This window comes from Rhagoletis zephyria, unplaced genomic scaffold (genome assembly GCF_001687245.7).
Source record: "Rhagoletis zephyria isolate East Lansing unplaced genomic scaffold, Rhagoletis_zephyria_1.1 Rzeph_scaffold_03986, whole genome shotgun sequence".
Classification (NCBI taxonomy): Eukaryota; Metazoa; Arthropoda; class Insecta; order Diptera; family Tephritidae; genus Rhagoletis; species Rhagoletis zephyria.
Genome location: NW_016161069.1, coordinates 3,315 through 23,579, shown reverse-complemented (window position 1 = coordinate 23,579; position 20,265 = coordinate 3,315). Strand labels below are relative to the sequence as shown.

Below are 20,265 nucleotides of genomic sequence, written 5' to 3'. Positions count from 1 at the left end.
GACAAACAATGTTACTGCTAGCTAACCTATGTATGTATTTGTTAAGTAGTTATTAAAAAATTATACATATGCTATTATTTAAAAAAAAAATGCTTTGTTTTTGTGTGGAATTAACCTTATTTCTACATATATGTACATAAGTATGAGTGAAATTATCAGTCCAGAACATAGTACATATGTACATATGTATGTATGTTGGTTTGTACAAACGCAATGCTGATAAACATACATACCTATGTAAGCAATATTGTTAATAGATATTGATGATACTTATCAGCTGGTATGATTATTAAAGTTACAAAAAAATAACAATGACCATAAATTTTCAGCTCCATTGGACAAAAAAAAAATATAAGAATATATCTGCTATTTTTCTGATATTATGACATACTACATACATAGCTCATTAGAGACTATTATATTTTTAATTGTTGTTAGAAAATAATTGTTAATAGGGAAGGTCAATGTCACTGAAGGCTTCAATGGCCAAAACTAACATTTTTCTCTAAGTTAAACGATTGAAGGGCGATGTGAGAATGTTTCGGCAATTAGGAAGAGAGAGGCATCCACTGCAATGGAAAGAGGAAGTGGAGAAGGACATGTCTTTACTTGGCATTTCCAATTGGCATCAGTTGGGACAGCAGAGAATTGACTGGCATGATTTGTTGAAGTCGCCAAATAAGAAGAAGTTAAACTAGGCGGAAAAGGTGATGAATACTACTCTGACAAACATTATAAGGGTATTCTCGAAATTTTGCAAAGCCGTTGCACGTAGCATGGATTACTTAACTTGCAAACACCCAACAACAAAATACATGGGAAACAGCATTTCCTATCGCTGCAAAGTATGCAACATCTGAACCGATGCACATTTTGCAAAAAAAGCATAGCAAGATAGATACTACTTTCTTTTTTTTTGCCGTATCTTGTTATTGTATTTGATACAGAATTTCGCTGCTTGCTACCTATGCATGCCACCAGTTTGCAATGGGGTGCTCTCGTACTCTTCCAAATTTGAAATATTATTTTTGCATTTCGTGCCATCCGTGCATCGTGCAAGACTTAAAGAATACCCCTATTATAAGCGTTTTCTCAAAGTGTTGCATAGAATAGCATGGTAAAACCGATTTTCCTATGGCACAGCTTTTTAAACGTTGGGTTTATACGAACAAAAGGCAAGCAGAGGAGACACATTCTCAAAATTAAGACCAGCAGATGAGAAAGACCTTATACTATGTTATACTATGTAATACATCAAAAATCCTATGCATCTATATATATAAAAATCAATTGTATTTTACGTGAAAAAAAAATTAATAAAATTAATATACACTTGTGGTCAGCTGATTAAGTTGAGTGGCATTTTGACCAGTTTTGGCTATTTTTATTTAATCTTAAGATTTTTTTTTATAAAAGTCTAGCACATTACATAACCAGCACCACTCAAATCCTTATTTCAAACTTCATTCAAAAGTTATAAAAATTTAACAAATGCACCCAAAAATTTAAAAATTTTTCTTCAGAATTTTTAGAAAAAATTGAGGTATGCAGTTTTATAGCCCATTCGAAAACTTATTAAAGTATGCTCGACAATTTCTTCTATATGGAAGAAAATTCACTTTAACAGCCAATTTATTAATTCTGCAAAAGATAGCGTATTTTTCAAAATTTCAGATGGTGACAATCAGTACGCTTTGAAGTATGTATTAATTAGCATTTAAATTTCACAAATGTTTTTAAAATTTAGCATACCTATTTTTAAAACATTGAATTCCCGGCAAATTATAGAAGATTTGAGATAAGAGTTAATCAGCGATTTTGCAGGATTTTTAATGTAATCTGGCTGTAAGTTGTTTTAAATATGTAGTGTCGATTATCCAGTTTAAATATTTTTTGCCACGTAGTTGTGTCAAATCGAATAATAATTAGGACTTTCAGAAATATCTCCCCACCAGCGCCAGCTACCGGTACAAATACTTATTTTTACATGTTTAAAACATAGTCTGCGTCAGACTATAAATACGGCTTTTAGTGGTGCCTTGACTCCACCTCCACCTACCGGAAATTAGTTTGCCCTATGCACAATAGACAATTATATAAACTGAATGCTATGCATTTGAGCCCAGTCGATTCTCTAGTATTTGAGTCTATAAAATATGTACAGACACTAGGAAAAGTTTCCGCACAGAGATTTTTTTTTATAGTAATCATGTTTTTCATAAAAAAAATTGTTAGTATTTTATAAACAAAATTTCAAATTTGCCAATTTTCAGCAAAATTTCAAGCTTATTTGATTTTTTCTAACGCTTTGCGCAATTCCAAAATTCTTTCGAGCGGATGATGTCTGAAGGCTTCGGAAACAGTCTACGAATTTTGATAACTGGAACAGAAATAATCTTTTGGAAATGTATAGTTTGCTGTGGAAAATTAATATTGTGATTGTGTTAAACTTTAAGTATTCATATGTGTAGGTTATTACGTGAAAATCTGTGCTTATATATATGTTCAAGTATATGTATAAGTGAAAAGTAAAGCATATATATTTCCCGAGCATATAAACATTATACATATGTGTAAGCAAGCTTGCATAATAGCAGTGGTTGGCAGCAAGGTGTGAGTAGTTTATCAAGTGTAGTTTGATTGTAAGTTGAAAAATTAAAAAAAAAATTGTCTTATCGTAACTTGGTGCACCTTATTTCTCATATAAACATAACATAATTGTATCTAAGCTAATGTGTTTTTATTGTTTTTTTTTTTAGAACAAAACATATAAACGCAAAATTCAAACTATAAAATAAAAAAAGAATTAGTAATACGGTTTACTAAAAAAACTAAACAAGTTAAGAAAGCAAAAAAGAAAATATTAATTGAAACATGAATAAAAAGTAAGATTTACGAACTTTTGGAGGTGAGTGTAATATAGATTTTTTCATTTGTAGCTGATTGATAACTGAGTGACGAGGAACTTTCTTTTTTTTACTTAATATTTTTTCATTTGTTTACTATCTCATTTTTTTATTTGCAATTTAATGATTTGGGAAGGTATTGGTTTTCGTAAACTTCTGACATACCGCATTGTACTGCAAAAAAATTAAAATAAAATCAATTTGAACAAAACGTATCCAATATAAAAAAAAGCAAACAAAAAATGGATAAACAAGAATACACAAAATACTTTATGCGCACATAACTAGTATGAATACAAAAATATTTGTACGCACGTGCATCATTATTAAATTTTAAATATACATTTTTTATGGCATATCCCCCTTATTGTGTTCTATGTAGAAAATAAAGGCTTCTACGAAAATTTCAAATTTTTAAAACAACATTTATAGGTCGTTACAAGGGTGATTGAATCGGGTTTTCCAAACCGGTTTCCATTGGTTTTTTCGAATATCGATTAAACGGATTTTTTTGTCGACAAACCGGTTTTTTTTTTAATCTCAAAGTTTAGAGTTTTTCGAAGTTTCTAAAGCCTTTTTCAGTTTAAGGGAAATCCCTTAATACCTACTCGTAGTTTCAAAATTATATCCTAGGTTATTTGGGGATGTACATACATATATCTTAATTGATTCCAATAAATAAATGTTTAACGTTTAAGCGTTTATTACCTATAACAAAATAAGTCAAAGTTTAATATTTTCATTCATTTTTCATTGTTTGGTAACAATCCCTAAAAATTATTTTAAAATTTTGAAAATTTAATTGGTGCCTTTTTTTTACATAGAACAAAATTAATAGGGAGCACCATATAGAATTAAGATGTTAATTTTGAAGGACCACAATAATGTACAAGATATGTACGGATTTAAAAAAAGGTAAAGTTATACGTTTTTAAGTTAGTCAATTAGCTAGTACAATTTACAGATACAAACATACATAGATATGTCTAGCTGAAATTTATCAGGGTTTGAAATAAAAATATTTAAATTAAAATGTGTGTTTTTATTCTGGACGATATGTATTTAAAACAAGAATCACAATTGCATTATATTCACAGAAATGACTGGTAATAAAAAATGGGTAAAAAGTGGGTTGTTGTTAATCATGCTTATCATTGGCTTGATCCTTCATTATAGGTTGTGAGTATCTGTGCTTTTGTTGTTGCCCTTGTCCTTCTTTCTGCCACATTAGCCACTTCACAGTGGCGTTAAAAGTTCAATGCAGCCGCGCCCTGTCTATTCACGCATGCGCATACGCATATGTAAAAATTAAGTTTTATTTTCTGAGCAAAAAATAAAACTTAAAACGTACCATTATTTTCCGAGCAAAAAATAAAACTTAAAACGTAACGATTATTTTCCGCGCAAAAAAAGAAACTTAAAAAAATAGTCGTTATGTTTTAAGCAAAAAATAAAACTTAAAACGTAACAATTATTTTTCGAGCAAAATATAAAACTTAAAACGTACCATTATTTTCCGAGCAAAAAATAAAACTTAAAACGTACCATTATTTTCCGAGCAAAAAATAAAACTTAAAAATCGTTATGTTTTAAGCAACAAATAAAACTCAGTTAATAACGATTAAAAAGTGATTTTTATAATAAAAGTTATAAGCGTTANATCGTTATGTTTTAAGCAACAAATAAAACTCAGTTAATAACGATTAAAAAGTGATTTTTATAATAAAAGTTATAAGCGTTACGGTCCCTGATAAAACAAAAATTTTATTTCAAGTCTCATTGTTTACTTCTGATATGCCAATTTCGACTTTTTATATCTTTGATATGCCTTAGAAATTTTTAATTTCGATCAAATATGTATTCGGTGTAGCCATGGTATTTATTTTTCGTCATTTTAAGTCAAAAATTTTTTTTAGACATATCGTGTTGATCCCGTACTGGATTAATCGAAATACTTTCTTACGTTACTTTAGGGTGATAAGGACTGAGATCTAGTGGTAAGTACTAGAACGGAGTGACTTAGGTCAACGAACTTTGGAGCAAAAAATATGCTCCTCGGGATAAGAACATACTTTAAGATCGGACTGTAAATGCCAAAGATATGGAAAATTACAAAAATATGGAAAATTTAAAAAAGCGGCCAAAAGGATTTTTTTTTCGAAATTGCCAATTGCCTCCTGAAGACAAAAACATTGACCGCGAGTACCGATTTTATGACGAAAAATGTAAAAAGCCGACGCCTATGTTTGGCCAAAAAATACCAAGGCTAGATTTATGACTTAGCAGACTAGAGACCAATTATAAAAATTCATATGTCGGGGTTTATGATACGATTAGTCATGATACAAGTATTTACAGGTAAAACCGGTCGGCCATGATTTATATATATATTTTTTTTTTGTAATTTTCACCACTTTCTCTACCATCACTAGATTAGAAGTTGTACGGCGAACTTTTTTCTGGTACAGTCTAATATGCATGATAGATATTACTTCTAATAATAAAATTACATCCTTGTTTCCCACGAGGGTAAATCGGTACGAATTCGATATGGCCTTATTTTGAAGGGGTATATTTTTTCAAGTACAAAAAAAGCACAATTCAACAAAATATGACAATATCGAGTATGTAAAAAGCAATACGCTATATGCTAAGTTTAATGTAGCTGATAGTAATAGTAATATGCAATTCTTTGTTTGCACTTTCAATTTCGCGTTCCCCACCACCCCAAGCAACAAGCAACACTATTTCAATTTTTCTTTTATACTCAAATTCCTACTTGCAAGCGCGCATAAATAAATCGCTAGAGTCAACACTTTTTAGCAATCATCTAAATTAATTTGATTTTCCGAATGCTCACCTTCTCCTTAACATTATTTAGAAATTCGTAGTGTGTTCGTTTCTTCATTTTCTCCGCATAACGTGCTGTTTCTAGCTCAAATTCATCCGAATAACCCAGACCAGTGTTGAGCATTTGCAGGCGTTCATCAATGAATTGCTGAAATATTTGCAAATCCATCATTTTTGCGAGAAATGGTTGCAAATGTTTGGGACGAGATTCGATAAATTTTTGACGGTTAAATGTTTTGCCTGTTTCGCGGAATTCCACAGCATCACGATAGCCGCTTATCAGTTGCACCAACACGCCAAGAAATATTTTCGAAACACGATCGCCGATATGCTCATGCGATTGACTGAGTTGTTTCTTCATTTGTGACACAATTTTGGCTGGCATTTCGCCCACATCATCGAACGGGCTTTCGAAAATTTTTGTATCACAGTTAAGTATCACAACTTCGCCGAGCTCATCGGTTGTCATCTGCAAGAGAAATTAAGAATTGGAAAAAAAATATTGAAATGGATTTACTGGGGATGTACTATGTGAGATCATGTAAAATCAGAAATATGCTACAATTGAAAATGAAATATTGTTATTTATTAATATTTGCTTTTGTTTACAAACCGTTTCGAGCACAGTTTGTGGCACACCAATTAGATATGGCATTGGTGCACTCAAATAGTCTTTCAGCTTCATCGGCAGCACTGGTATGAAGATGTGTTGCCACACCATGGGATAGAGAAACGCATTCGCCGCTTGTATGCACGACGACAAGCGATCCAGGCGTCGCGATGTGAAAATGATGCGTCGCTCTGCCAGCATCGCAGCAAATACTGCAATCATATTCTTTGGATCCACAAAATTATAATACAAATTTAAATTGTGCTGTGGATAAGAAAAATAAAACATTATAATCGTCAATAGCATACACACACACACATTCAATTAAGTTTATCACGCTTAGACTTTGACTTACATTCTCGGGTATGCTGGGCAACTGAAATTGCAACGGCCGCTCAAACACGAAATACTGCAATCAAATGAGCACAATTTTATTAGATTAGATTAAATAATTGAAATTGCAAACACCGTTAATTTTAGAACTTACATTTTGACCGCCGTTATAGAATAATTTCAAATGTCCACCCGGATCAGGCACACCGCGGTTGTACGCTTCGGCGAGAAATGTGCGAAAGTCATTGTGGGAATTGTCGACATTCGTTGTTGTGTTGGCATCACCACGCCGCAGTTCGGCCAGTAGCGTCAACAATCGCAGAAATGTGTCGTGCCATGGTAAGTATGTGATTATTACCATTGCGGTATCTGTCTTCGGGTCGTGACGACAGAAACCAAAACGCCACTTTGAGTCATCTGTTGTGAGTACAAAGGAATAGGATTGCACGGAATCACTGAAAAAAGAACATTTGGAAATAGCATAAGTTAATATTTAGTGAAAAAATTAATGCGTTGTAATTTATAAAAATATTTATAGGAGTGTAGGCCTACAACGTTGGATGGCAAAATTTAAATTTTAAGTGTACGTTTCAGATGCACTCAAAAACGGTAGTCCGAAACCGATTCTCTATGTACTCTATGTAAACACAGCGATGATTTTTAATCAGATCTGCCCATATTTACGTACAGTGGCATAATGAGTTATGAGATAGAACTGCTACAGCGGAAATCATAAAGTTAGATCCCATTAACCGGAAATTCCTGACTTACCGCCATATTCCCACAACACTGAAAAAACTCAGCGGCTGACTATTGTCTTTACCACTGCGGCTAATACTATGCCGCAAATTTATTTGAAGCTCTCGTATCGTGACTATTGTCAGTGTTGTTGTTATGACCTACTGAGTACGCGACAACGGCGAAACAATGTTTGTACATATTGTGTCTTAGGCGCAATAATTGTGAGAATAGTCATACGATGAATTTTGTCAGTGTTGTGAGAATAGGGCGGTTATGTACGTTCAGTAGCATCCAGGGTTGCCACTGAGGAAAAAAAACTTACCATACGCTTAATAATAGCTACAATTTTTGGAAAAAATCTACTAATAAATAACTTTTTTAGTTACTTCAATAAAAACTTTAGATTTCTTTTATTTATTTTTTTAAATACATACATACATTTGTATTTGTGATAACGAACTTTGCATTTAACTATTTACAAGGTATTTGAGGTCATATTAACGACATAGCAAAATTTCATCGTTTGAAAGAACTTTAAGACAAATACAGTGACTCAAACAAACCTCATTGTGATTTTTTTTTTAATATTCAGAGATTTTTCAAGTTAAAACTTAATTGTAAATATTGTTGTTAGTACGAAAATTCGAAATTAACACAACCACATGATATAACTTTCAGTGCGCTAACTACACAAAGGAAAATTTTAATAAACAAACAATTTTTTTAAAGGTATATATTTTAGCCCAGAGTTGGGAAAAATGCAAAATGCTTTTATATTGATAATATATAAACATTAACGCTTTATTGTTAAGTTTAAAAAAGTAAATTGCACCAGTTTCAATTTTGCGCTCTTGGTTACCCTTTTTTGTATTATTTATTATTATTTATTTTACCATTTCTTAATACTAACTATTTTTTATAGGTCACCTAAGAACCCCAAAAAATGGGGGGGGGGGCATAGAAAATCGTTGGTGTTAAAAAATGGCAAAATAAACAATTGGGTATTATTATTGGAAGTCTCCTAAAGAGAAACAGAGTTTTCCGATCGGAAAATATGGATTTCCAGTGATCCTATGTCATTTCCACGAAAAATAAATTTTTTGCCATGTAAAATACATGGAAAACTTTGAACTAGAGGGTTAGAGCATTCAAAACTCGGACTTTACTTTTTCCCACGCATTTTAGGACCACCCTAATTTGCATACAACGCTCGCCATGTATATATGTATTTTCTAATTTAGTCTTTGACTTCCCTGAGTAAACATTGTTCTAGTTATCATTAATCATAATCATTTACATCATTTAATAAAAAACTATTAAATTTATTTGCTTAAGGGTGTTTTCTTCTTCATTTAAAAACTGATTTTTTTCAAGTTTTACTGTTTTTTTGGGCATGTGTTTACGATTGCCGGGTTCTCATATCACACGTACACAAAGAAATATTTATAGATATATATACATAACTAGCATTAATTTTTTCTTCACGTAAAACTGTTTTTTTTTTAAATACAGTTGGTCTGTCTTTTTCGCATCCCAGAACATCAAAACATCATTCCGGCGAACCGTGAATCCAATATGGCGGCCAAAAAATTAAATTGATTCGGTCAGCTTAAAAACCCAATATGGCGAAAAAAATTGAAGTCGGTTAGATGCGCTTCAAACTTTACAATCAAAGGTTCTTAAGTTCTCTGTTTAGGAATGTAAGAAACTCCATTCCCTAATATTTTATAGTTTTTGCTTAAATTTGGGCCAGAAAAATTATGCACATCACAACAGTCCAATATGGTGGACCCATTTTTGTAAAATTCATCGGATTCGCTTGAAAATCGTTACTCAGGGGTTTTGGGAGTCACCGATTACGAATTTGATGTCAGTTTTCGAAAATTCAAAATGGCGTATCCAATACAAAAAGTGTCCGCCATATTGGATCCGCCATTTTGAATTTTCGAAAACTGACATCAAATTCGTAATCGGTGACTCCCAAAACCCCTGAGTAACGATTTTCAAGCGAATCCGATGAATTTTACAAAAATGTGTCCGCCATATTGGATCCGCCATTTTGAATTTTGAAAAAATAATATCATATTCGTAATTAGCGACCCCGAAAACCCCCGAGTAACGAGTTTCAAGCGAATCCGATGAATTTTTCCAAAAGGTGTCCGCCATATTGGTTTTCTGGGGTTATATCAAAACCCTGAACTGATGGGGTTAAATGGACCTCGGATTCGGATTCAGCGACCCCAGAAACATAATATACACATAGTGAGACCTTTGGGTCAGAACACAAATTTTTTTTTGTGTGGCTGTGTAATTCGTATGGAAAAATTTGAATTTGTGACTATAAAACATAGCATAACTTCATAATTTTTTTTATTGGTTCTAATGAATGGTACCCTATTTTACTCGGAATTAAACATTCTTTCCGAAGTAATGACTAAAAGAGACAATTTTCTTATGAAATTTTGGCAAAAATGTGGTGGAAATGGAAAAAAATAATAAAAATTGGACTTAATTTCAGATTTATTCGAAACATTTTCCACATATTTACAATTGGTTAAAAATAAACCGAACTAAAAATTCTTTAGTGCCGAAAGCAATGCGGAAAAGTTTTTTTTAAGAATAAGTTGAGAATTTGAGGGTGTTAGAAACATTTTGAAAACAGTTTCTTGAATTAATCGACCAGCTCTACGACCGGTGCTAGGTCACTTTAAAAGTTCGCGCATTTTTTTTATTATTATGTAACACCGTGTTATAGATATTAAAGAAAAATTAATAAGGGGGGTCTCAGTGTTGCCAGGTCTTCGTCATGAGAAAACGTCACTCTTGGTCTGAAAAAACGTAATTTCCTACCCAAAAACGTCTTTTTCAAATGAATGTAGAAAAAATTGTGGAGCTCCACACCAAAAGGTTTCATTTCCAAAACTCGAAATGTTAATGCAAATTCCTTGCATTTACTGGTATGTGTCCATATTTTAACAGAGAACCCGAGATAAAGCAACCAAACCTTTATTGAGTCGTATTGAAATCACTCGATCGGACAAAATCGTAAAGCTGGTCACACGATTGCCGTAAAAGCACCAATCTGAAACAATTTTTATGATGGAAATGTAGCATTTTGGTGTGGAACTCCACAATTGTTCTTATTAAACTTTTATTGTGTACAAAGGTATATATGTACGTAAGGTATATTAAAATGTCAATTCGACAGAGCACATTTAAAATTCATTGTAAACTGGTTTGAGATCGTTAATATAAAAATAATTTTATACATACACTTGTGATCAGCTGATTAAGTCATCAACATTTTGATCGATTTTGGCTGTTTCTCTTTCGTTTATTTAATATATATTATTTTTTCCATAAAAGCCAAGCTCTTTAACAAACAAAATATAAATCCACAAAAACTGTGCAAAAATTATAAAAAATCTGCAAATTTTCAGCGAGATTTTCAACTTTCGGATTCGGATTTTTTAGATTTTTTTTTTGAGTATGCAGTTTGATAGCCCATTAAATTTCAGGGCAATAATGTGCAAGTTTAAAGGGGCGTTGATTTTTAATATTTGTTTCTTGTAGACATTTCGGTTGTCGAAAATGCTAAATTACGTTCTGCTAGGAAGGAGCATAGCAATATTTCAGTCTTTTTTGCGTTCATTACATTACATTTTCAATGTAGTCTTAAAAAAGTCGCCTACTTTTTTCTGACGTTTTATGCTGCACAGTTATTTTGATGCTTTTGCGAACGTGCGTGTTGCAATAGATCGGCTCTTCCTGATTCGGCTTTTAATGTGCAATTGCAAACATTACAGCAAGCCTCGTAACCTCAAGTGTTTACACAACCAGCCTTTGAACACGGCATCCTTAGTCCAAGAATCCAAAAAAAAATCTTTTGAAGCAGCTGCAGCAAAACACAAAGATTGTAAATTGATTAAGAAAATAATTCAAAATCAGTTCCTCTTGCAAAATTTAGTAACAAAGAAAAATTACTGGGAAGTTAAAAAACGTCATTTTTTTACACAAAAAACGTCCAAACGTCAACAGGATACAAAAAACGTCCAAATGACGTTAAAAACGTCAACCTGGCAACGCTTAGAGCAACAGAATCCAAATCAACTTTTTTATTCGAATTTTTTATTGTCTCTCTGTCTGTCTGTCTGTATATTTGCAAGCGCATCACTCGAAAACTAATGCATGGAATCGAATGCAGTTTTCATCGGTGCGTTACTAAAGGTCAAACTTAAGAAAAAAATAATGAGAGTTGCCACCTGTTTGAAAATTGTAATTTAAGTAAATTGATAAGATAAAGTAAATATTGCAATATGGCTGTCAAAAGAAATTAAAAGAGAGTTACAGTCGAACATGTTTTTGTGAATGGTTGCCTGTTTGAAAATTTAAATTTTATTTAATTGATAATATCAATTAAATATTGCAATATAGGTATCAAACTAAATGGGATTTAGGAATTTTTACCGCCAAAAATATTTTTGAGGAGGCTTGCCACCTGTTTAAAAAATTCTATACACCTTTGAAGAAAGAGCACGATATGTAGAATCGAGTTGTAAGAGTATGTATAAATTAAATTTCCAGAATTAAATACATTCGAAAATATATTAACTAACACCCTTATTCATAAAAAATAAAGTATGTTTCATATATCGAAAATATGTTAGAAAATCTCAATTCATAAACCTCTGCAAATCTATTTTATTTTTTATGAATGAGGCCATTTAAGCATTTTAAGGCGTAGCTAAGGACGCCGGTAGATATATAATAAAACGAGACAAAGAGAACGCTGTTGTTCCTATTTAACATGCAGATGTGCTCGAAATTTTAGCGAAAAAAAAATTATTAAAAATCAACCCGAACTGTTAGCTACTTGCAACTTGCACTTTATTATACTAAAATTGAATGATCTGTAAAACTGCGCTACCAAAGTTCTTTTAAAATTCAAAAGAAAAAAATTTAATATTGTTGGAAGTTTTTTTTTATAAAATTTCAAATTTTTCTTGTGAAATACTTTTCGTTTTGGGGAAAACCTACAAAGTTTTGAATCACTGTGCAAATTAGGAGCCTTTTATGTGCTATTTAGGGCCACCACATTATAGAACTGCTTTTCGCCTGATTATCAATTTTCTCTTTTGTGATGGTGATTATGTCAATGCATTCACTGGTGGGGGGCTTACCTAGAGGTAATAAGTCGCGATCTCATGAGCACATGCTTGCATACTTCAAGCAGCCTTGTTCGGTTCATCTCATTTCCCGGATTGCGGTAATGTTACGTCTTGTATGTCTACGAACAACTAGAAATTGTATAGAAGTACCTTCCTTCCAGGTACATATCCGTAAATTGTGCTCACCATTACATAATTAAAGTTTACGTGCATTGAAAAAAAAAATAAATAAATAGATTCGCGAGATCCCACTGTCGTGAATGATTTATTATATCATCTTATGTCATGGGAAATCAGCAAATTAAAAATAGTCACAAAATAAATCCAAAAAGCGTAAAGTCTAAAACATTAATTAGTCAACATTTTAACATTAGTATGAAATTAAAAAACAAAAAAAACCACATAAAAAGTTAACATAACTCAAATGAAGTTCATAGTCATGTATGTATTTAAAAGATGATATAAAAATATTTATGAAGCTTTGCCGAAAGACGGTGAAAAGAGAATATAAAACAAAAGCAAACCACCACGTAACTTTTTGTATGTGAACGTATGTTTGTTCATTTGTATGGATGTCTGTCTATGAACCTGCAGGTAAACCGTAATATGACTAATCGTAGCGAGAAATAAATAAACAAAAACTCAAAAAACCGTTTCAATATTTGGTTATTCATAAGGTGTTTCGGCACGCAACGCTACTGGGCAGAGATTCGAGCGTTCAGCACACACACACTTACATACGCTCAATTATAAAATATTCGTAAGCTTATTTTATTAGGTCATAAATTTGTATAATAATTTTTACTGTTAAGAAATTGGGGCGTGATTACTTGTCCTTGAAACTTTAAATTAATGCAATGGGGAAAATGACAATTGATTGCCGTTTATATGGTATTCCTTTCACCCTTCAATCATTTTAAAGTTTTTTTTCTTGTCATATACATTTGTACATATATATTTTTTTTGATATACCAGATTCTTTTAAAAACAATTGCATTTGTTAGCATCTGCACAACCGTGCAAACATACATTAAGACAGTTCTGCAACATTCCCACGACAGCCGGTTCTACGTACCGGAATGACTCGGGTTTCACCCGACCAAGGGCTGTTGTTTCGGCGATCTAACCCCGTTTAGGTCGGCGAAGTATCTCAGAAGTTGTCCGTCCATAGGGCAACATTCACTACGCATTCTCCTACTCAGGGCTGGCATCGAGTCAAACCCTGGGCCAGAAATATACACCTGCTGTGTATGCCGGAGACGTTTACACCACAACTCCACCTCAGTCAAGTGTAATGCCTGCGAGGGGTGGAGTCACCTCAGGGTCTGCTCGGGACTACGGACACACAGACAGTGGACCACGTCGTACGTGGCCCCCTGTTGCTCAAATAGAGCAGCCTCCACGGCAANAAGCGTAAAGTCTAAAACATTAATTAGTCAACATTTTAACATTAGTATGAAATTAAAAAACAAAAAAAACCACATAAAAAGTTAACATAACTCAAATGAAGTTCATAGTCATGTATGTATTTAAAAGATGATATAAAAATATTTATGAAGCTTTGCCGAAAGACGGTGAAAAGAGAATATAAAACAAAAGCAAACCACCACGTAACTTTTTGTATGTGAACGTATGTTTGTTCATTTGTATGGATGTCTGTCTATGAACCTGCAGGTAAACCGTAATATGACTAATCGTAGCGAGAAATAAATAAACAAAAACTCAAAAAACCGTTTCAATATTTGGTTATTCATAAGGTGTTTCGGCACGCAACGCTACTGGGCAGAGATTCGAGCGTTCAGCACACACACACTTACATACGCTCAATTATAAAATATTCGTAAGCTTATTTTATTAGGTCATAAATTTGTATAATAATTTTTACTGTTAAGAAATTGGGGCGTGATTACTTGTCCTTGAAACTTTAAATTAATGCAATGGGGAAAATGACAATTGATTGCCGTTTATATGGTATTCCTTTCACCCTTCAATCATTTTAAAGTTTTTTTTCTTGTCATATACATTTGTACATATATATTTTTTTTGATATACCAGATTCTTTTAAAAACAATTGCATTTGTTAGCATCTGCACAACCGTGCAAACATACATTAAGACAGTTCTGCAACATTCCCACGACAGCCGGTTCTACGTACCGGAATGACTCGGGTTTCACCCGACCAAGGGCTGTTGTTTCGGCGATCTAACCCCGTTTAGGTCGGCGAAGTATCTCAGAAGTTGTCCGTCCATAGGGCAACATTCACTACGCATTCTCCTACTCAGGGCTGGCATCGAGTCAAACNTGTATGTATATATTTTTTGATTTTCCAGATTCTTATAAAAACGGTTGCATCTGCACTGTGCAAACATACATTAAGACAGTTCTGCAAAAACCGGAACCTTTATTTAACAAAATACCACCACAAAATTACTTAGTATTTTTTACTAACTTACTTTTCGTGACATTGAGTTTCGGTAAACAAATTTTCAGAGTTTCAAGGAAATTATTTCAGCATTATAATATACAACGAGATTATTTTTAGTGGAATGCTTGTTAATAATGCACATTAGATTTTGGTATACTTAGTGTGGTTCCCGTGTTTACCAGAATTTTTTAAAGTCTGCGTAGAAATTGTCCGCATTTCATTCCGCATACGTTATTGAAACCTAAAAATGAATCCAATCCAACTGATTGAATTTTTCTGTGAAATTACATCGAAGTGATTTTGAAAAATCTTAAGAAAATTCATAACTTCCGAAATTGTCTATTGTCGAAGTGAAAAAAATAATAAAAATTTGAGTAAACTTCAGACTTATTCCAAAAATTTTCCACACATTTACAATGGGCCGTATGAATAAAAACTAAGAAATTGCTTTTGCTTGAAATTTCGTACCTTTTACTTCAATTTTATTTGAATAAATTGAGTAAACGGTCTGAAATTTGAAGAAAAAGCAAGTACGGCCCAATGTGCTCACAAAACTTGTTAGTTTTTAAATAGTACAAATATTTTTCTTTCCACATTCATAAAGGGAAATAAAATGGATAAAAATAACCGAGTTAAAAATTGTTTAGTGCGGGAAGTCATGTAAAAATGTTTTTTTTAAGAATAAAAAATTAACGGTAATTCGTAGCCACTTGAAATTTGCACATTATCAGACTAAAATTGCAGGGGCTAAAAAACTGTGTACTCAAAAAAATTCTAACACTTCCGAGAAAAAAGTTTGAAATTTAGGTGAAATTTTGTTGCACTTTTTTGAAGTTTTCTACAAATTGTTAATCTTGGGTATATATGGGGTTTGTCTGAGAATGAACTAAATTTTAATTGAAAATTCTTAAAAATAAATAAATAAACATAAGTGGCACACAATATCACTTTCAAATGGCGTGCTATAGATATGACCGATACTGTATTTCTTGCTGATCAATCAACGGTTGCTTGGCCTACGGTATTCGACCCTACACATGTATGTATGTATGTATTCGGATTTTTATCGGACTAATGACTGAACTTGGAGGTCTTGTTTATATTTCATTATGAATATTTTAATCTTCAACAGGTGTGCGTGTTTTTCAACAAAGCTATGCAACAAAAAAATTTCTTTGCCCCACAAACATGTGGAATTCACACGTATGAAACTACTTAATTTACGGTTGTTGGTAAAGGCTAAAAATTTTGAATAGACACATACAGTAACTCAAAAACGTGACCACATATTGATATTTTGTTTAATATTCACAAATGGCCCTATTACACTGAGAAAAAATCTACCACAAATTGGTTAATATTACCAAATTCAAACAATGTGAATTTTGGTTTATATTAACAATGCCACGGTTGATACTTTCACCAATGATTTGGTAATATTAACCACACTTTTATTTACATTAAACAAATTTTTGGTTGCCGATTTTTTCGTATGAATACGCCTATGTTCGACACTTTAGAGATGCTTTTTCACAATTCGGTTACAAAATAATTTTTTTTTTGCGCACAATTTTATTTTAGATTAGGGGGAAATATACATTAGATTAAAATTGCTCCATATTTTAATTTCACTAATTTTGCTTCACCTAATCATAATCTTAAATACCACTTTGTTTACATTTGAATTTGAAACATAATCTTATTTTTTAACACCTACAAATTCTTGCTAGCAAAATCTTTACTTGTAAGAATTTGCAGCTCTCCCGGGTTGTTAGGCTCTCGAATTCGCTGTATCTTGCATATTTTTTGGGTTATTGAATGCATTTGCAGTAAAAACTGGCAAGTACTGGTAACAATTAGTTGATATTGCGTGGACCTACAGTCAGAGAAAAAATTATCAAAAATCTACACCAAATCGGGGTTTTCCTATAACTTTTTTAATTTATGCCCGATTTCCATAAATGATTAATCATTGTAAAGGTATTTAGAAAGTGTATAGTTGTATATACATATACATAGAAGCATTATCATATCTCATTTATTTTGCAAATGTATTTTTCCGTTTTCAGAAAAAATCATACATTTCCGTTTGAGAAAAAAACATACATTTTTAGTTTGGCATAATAGGCAGCAACTTTTCACTCTAATAAGCGAGCGATATATGACATTAGAGTGGTCCAAAAAACGGTAAAGTCGGAATCCTAATGCCGCCACCAACAAGGATTGTTCTATAACGAAAAAATATACCCCTAATTTTTATTTTGAAATCATAAAATATTTAGAGAAAGCTCAAAGCGCTTAAAAAGTTTTCCACATATTTTATAAGGAGAAAAACACTTTTCGTAGAAATCGTATAAAATTTTTTGAAAATCAATATTTTTTGATCGGAGGAGATTACCAATAATAATACCCAAAAATTTATTTAACCATTTTTTCATGGTAACTATATTTTATAGGTCCGCCAAGATCCACAGAAACAATGAGGGGAACAATAAAAAATCATTAGTACTAAAAAAATTAGCAATTGGGTATTATTATTGGCATTTTAAACGTTTTTCACACGTATGTATGCATTTTCGGTCTACTCTAATGTACAGTGGTGGCCAAATAATTGGAGACACTACTTCTATGGACGTTTTGATTATTTATTTCTTATTTATTTATTTTTTACAAAAATTGCATAACTCAAAGTTTCAAACCTTGTACAAGATACATATGTAAAAATTTGCCAAATTTCAACAAATGGTCAATAAAATTTCAAATAGCCCATTCACTTTGAGTATAATATTGTGCAAGTTTGAGCTCTGACCTTTTTTGCTGATGGTGACTGCTAATTTTCACCCACAATAAAAATGTTCAAACGGAAGGAAATGCTTGACACCGTCAGCAAAAAATATAAAAAATTAAACAGATTTTTGAGCTACTTCAAACTTGCATAGTATTACAATAAAATTAAATTCACTATAAAACTGCAAACCCGATTTTATTAGAAACTATGATTAAAAACTTTGATGGCAACTTTTTGAAATTTAGCAATTTTTTTTATAGTTCTTGAATGTACCTTCAAGGTTTGAAACTTTTTTTCATTGTAGTATGAAATATGTAATGAAAGAAATAAATGGTCAGAGCTTGTGAAGAGGTTGTGTTCCTAATTATGTGTCCACCATTCTATTTAAGTATTTAAACGTGTATAATTCTGCATTTTTCTTATCAGTGAGTAAACGTTTGATGAGGTCAGAGACCCAGCAGAAAGAAAGACAGACATTTCCTTTAAAATTAATTAATGAAATTCATTGTTTGTTGCCTTAATTAAAATTGTATTTGTATATTATGTGAAAAGACCATATCATTACATTAGGTTACTTTCACAATATCTACCATACAAAACGGCAACAAGCCATTCAATACATTTTGCGCTTGTTGGCTAATATATAGAGCCAACTTGAATGACCAACAATAAAGTTAGTGCCAAAGAGTAATAAAAAATGAATGTGCAAACGTAATCAAAGTAGGTACCTACACACAAACCTACTTATGTATGTCTACTTGTTTATCGGCCCCATCACTACTGGATGTGTATTCATGTATGCATCTATAGGTACACATCTATGTACATTTAGATTATTTAGACACACGAGTTATCGCAATGGGCGACCGCTTGAATGAATCATAGACCAGTCGATGCATGGCAAAGAGCATTGGCCAATTTGAAAGTAAACATACATATATGTATATGTATATATGTAAATGTGCACATACACATATATCATTGAAATACATAGCATATGCACATACAGACAAGTACATATGTATGTACATATATACCAAGACAATGTCTAATGGATAGAAGTCAATAGCCCTTTGCGGAATGAAGGATGGTAATATGTGGTAAGGAAATGTAGGGAAACTCATAAATGCGACCATCTAACTGGGTAAAAATGTACGTAGTATTTAGTTATACATACATACATATATATCAAAACCGCACAAAACCGCGTATCGTGGTTCCGCAAAACCTCGTAACTGACATTTGTGACAAAAAGATATTTGCTCACCGGAAGCTTCAGGCATCAAGCCCTTATCCATTAATCCTAAAATATTGATACTTAGATATATGAAGACGAGATATTTAGGGATAAAAGAGAGAACCGTTCTGAAATAAGAAAATTTTTACCCTCTCCTATAAAATTTAGGCAACCATACGCATTTTCTTGCTACGCGCTTTTGTACTTTAAACGATGATATGCACGCACACGCTATATATAGCAACTCGAACGTGACAAGAGACTCGGCCGGATTAAACTTACCGGAAGTTCTACCAGCATGCCTTCCTTTTCTTTTTTTTTTGGTTCTGGTTTAGATATGTACATTTTATTCTTTTAAGTCATTCGCCTATTCATACATATATTGTATTGTGATAAATTTCTATTTCGCTGTGTCTACTTACCTTTCGATTTTGCATGGAAATGCAAAGGCTGGTATGTCAGCCATAGTTTTCTCATCGCGATATCCCTCCGGAAAGCTCTCGACCACAACACAAGGTGGGGATGATGTGTGGCTGCCGCCTGTAGGCGTATTCCGTTTGTCTGCATTGCGCACCAACGCGACTTCACACCAAAATTCGAATAGTTTCTTCACATCCGCTCTGGAAACAAAAATTTCAGGCATATTTTTTTATAAATTTGGAATCAAAGCCAGAAGAAATTATGTGGCATGCATAACATAATTTCAAACTATTCAAATTAACTCCAAACCAACTGGAAAACTGGGGAGAAGTGCACTTGAGCGTAACGCCTACTGATTTATGGCCGCCACCGAATAGATGGCACACAGTACAATTATCTCGGCTGCACATTTTACGCTTACATGGGACAGTTCAGAGAGATGAGATGAGTAAAGAGTGCCTGACTGAGGTAGCAATAATTCTCATGGTCAGAAGTTCAACAATTTCTTACTTCCAAGTATTAGCATTTGAAGTAATGTTTAGTTCATTGCGATTACAGTTTTTTTTTTTTTGGGCAAGCTGCACCGCTTTTGGTTTATATTAGATTCTACTAAACTAATGTATATTATATACTATATTATATACATAATACATAAGTATGTACATATGTACATATTTTTAAACAAGTGACGTACGGCCGCGACACTCACTTTATACGGGAACTCATACTGGCTGCGCCTTGCACTGGCCGCCCTGTTGCCTCCAAGAATTTCCGCTTGCTCCCTTAT

At 32.7% G+C, this 20,265-nt stretch overlaps 1 protein-coding gene across 5 annotated transcripts in view; it reads right to left on the bottom strand.

The window, feature by feature from the left end:
• Positions 1–20,265, bottom strand: part of LOC108370059 (DENN domain-containing protein 1A) — a 34,665-nt gene that overhangs the window by 13,338 nt on the left and 1,062 nt on the right. For 3 of the 5 annotated variants that reach the window (XM_017625297.1, XM_017625300.1, XM_017625299.1), the window contains exons 1-6: positions 20,188–20,259; positions 19,481–19,678; positions 6,854–7,154; positions 6,722–6,775; positions 6,370–6,630; positions 5,767–6,225 (exon numbers count right to left, since the gene is read on the bottom strand). In XM_017625297.1, the coding sequence (XP_017480786.1) occupies positions 5,767–6,225; positions 6,370–6,630; positions 6,722–6,775; positions 6,854–7,154; positions 19,481–19,678; positions 20,188–20,204 (1,290 nt within the window). In that variant the 5' untranslated portion in view covers positions 20,205–20,259. Of the gene's footprint in view, positions 1–2,865; positions 3,081–5,766; positions 6,226–6,369; positions 6,631–6,721; positions 6,776–6,853; positions 7,155–19,480; positions 19,679–20,187; positions 20,260–20,265 lie in introns of those variants that run through there. The other 2 variants (XM_017625301.1, XM_017625298.1) reach the window with 2 other exon arrangements.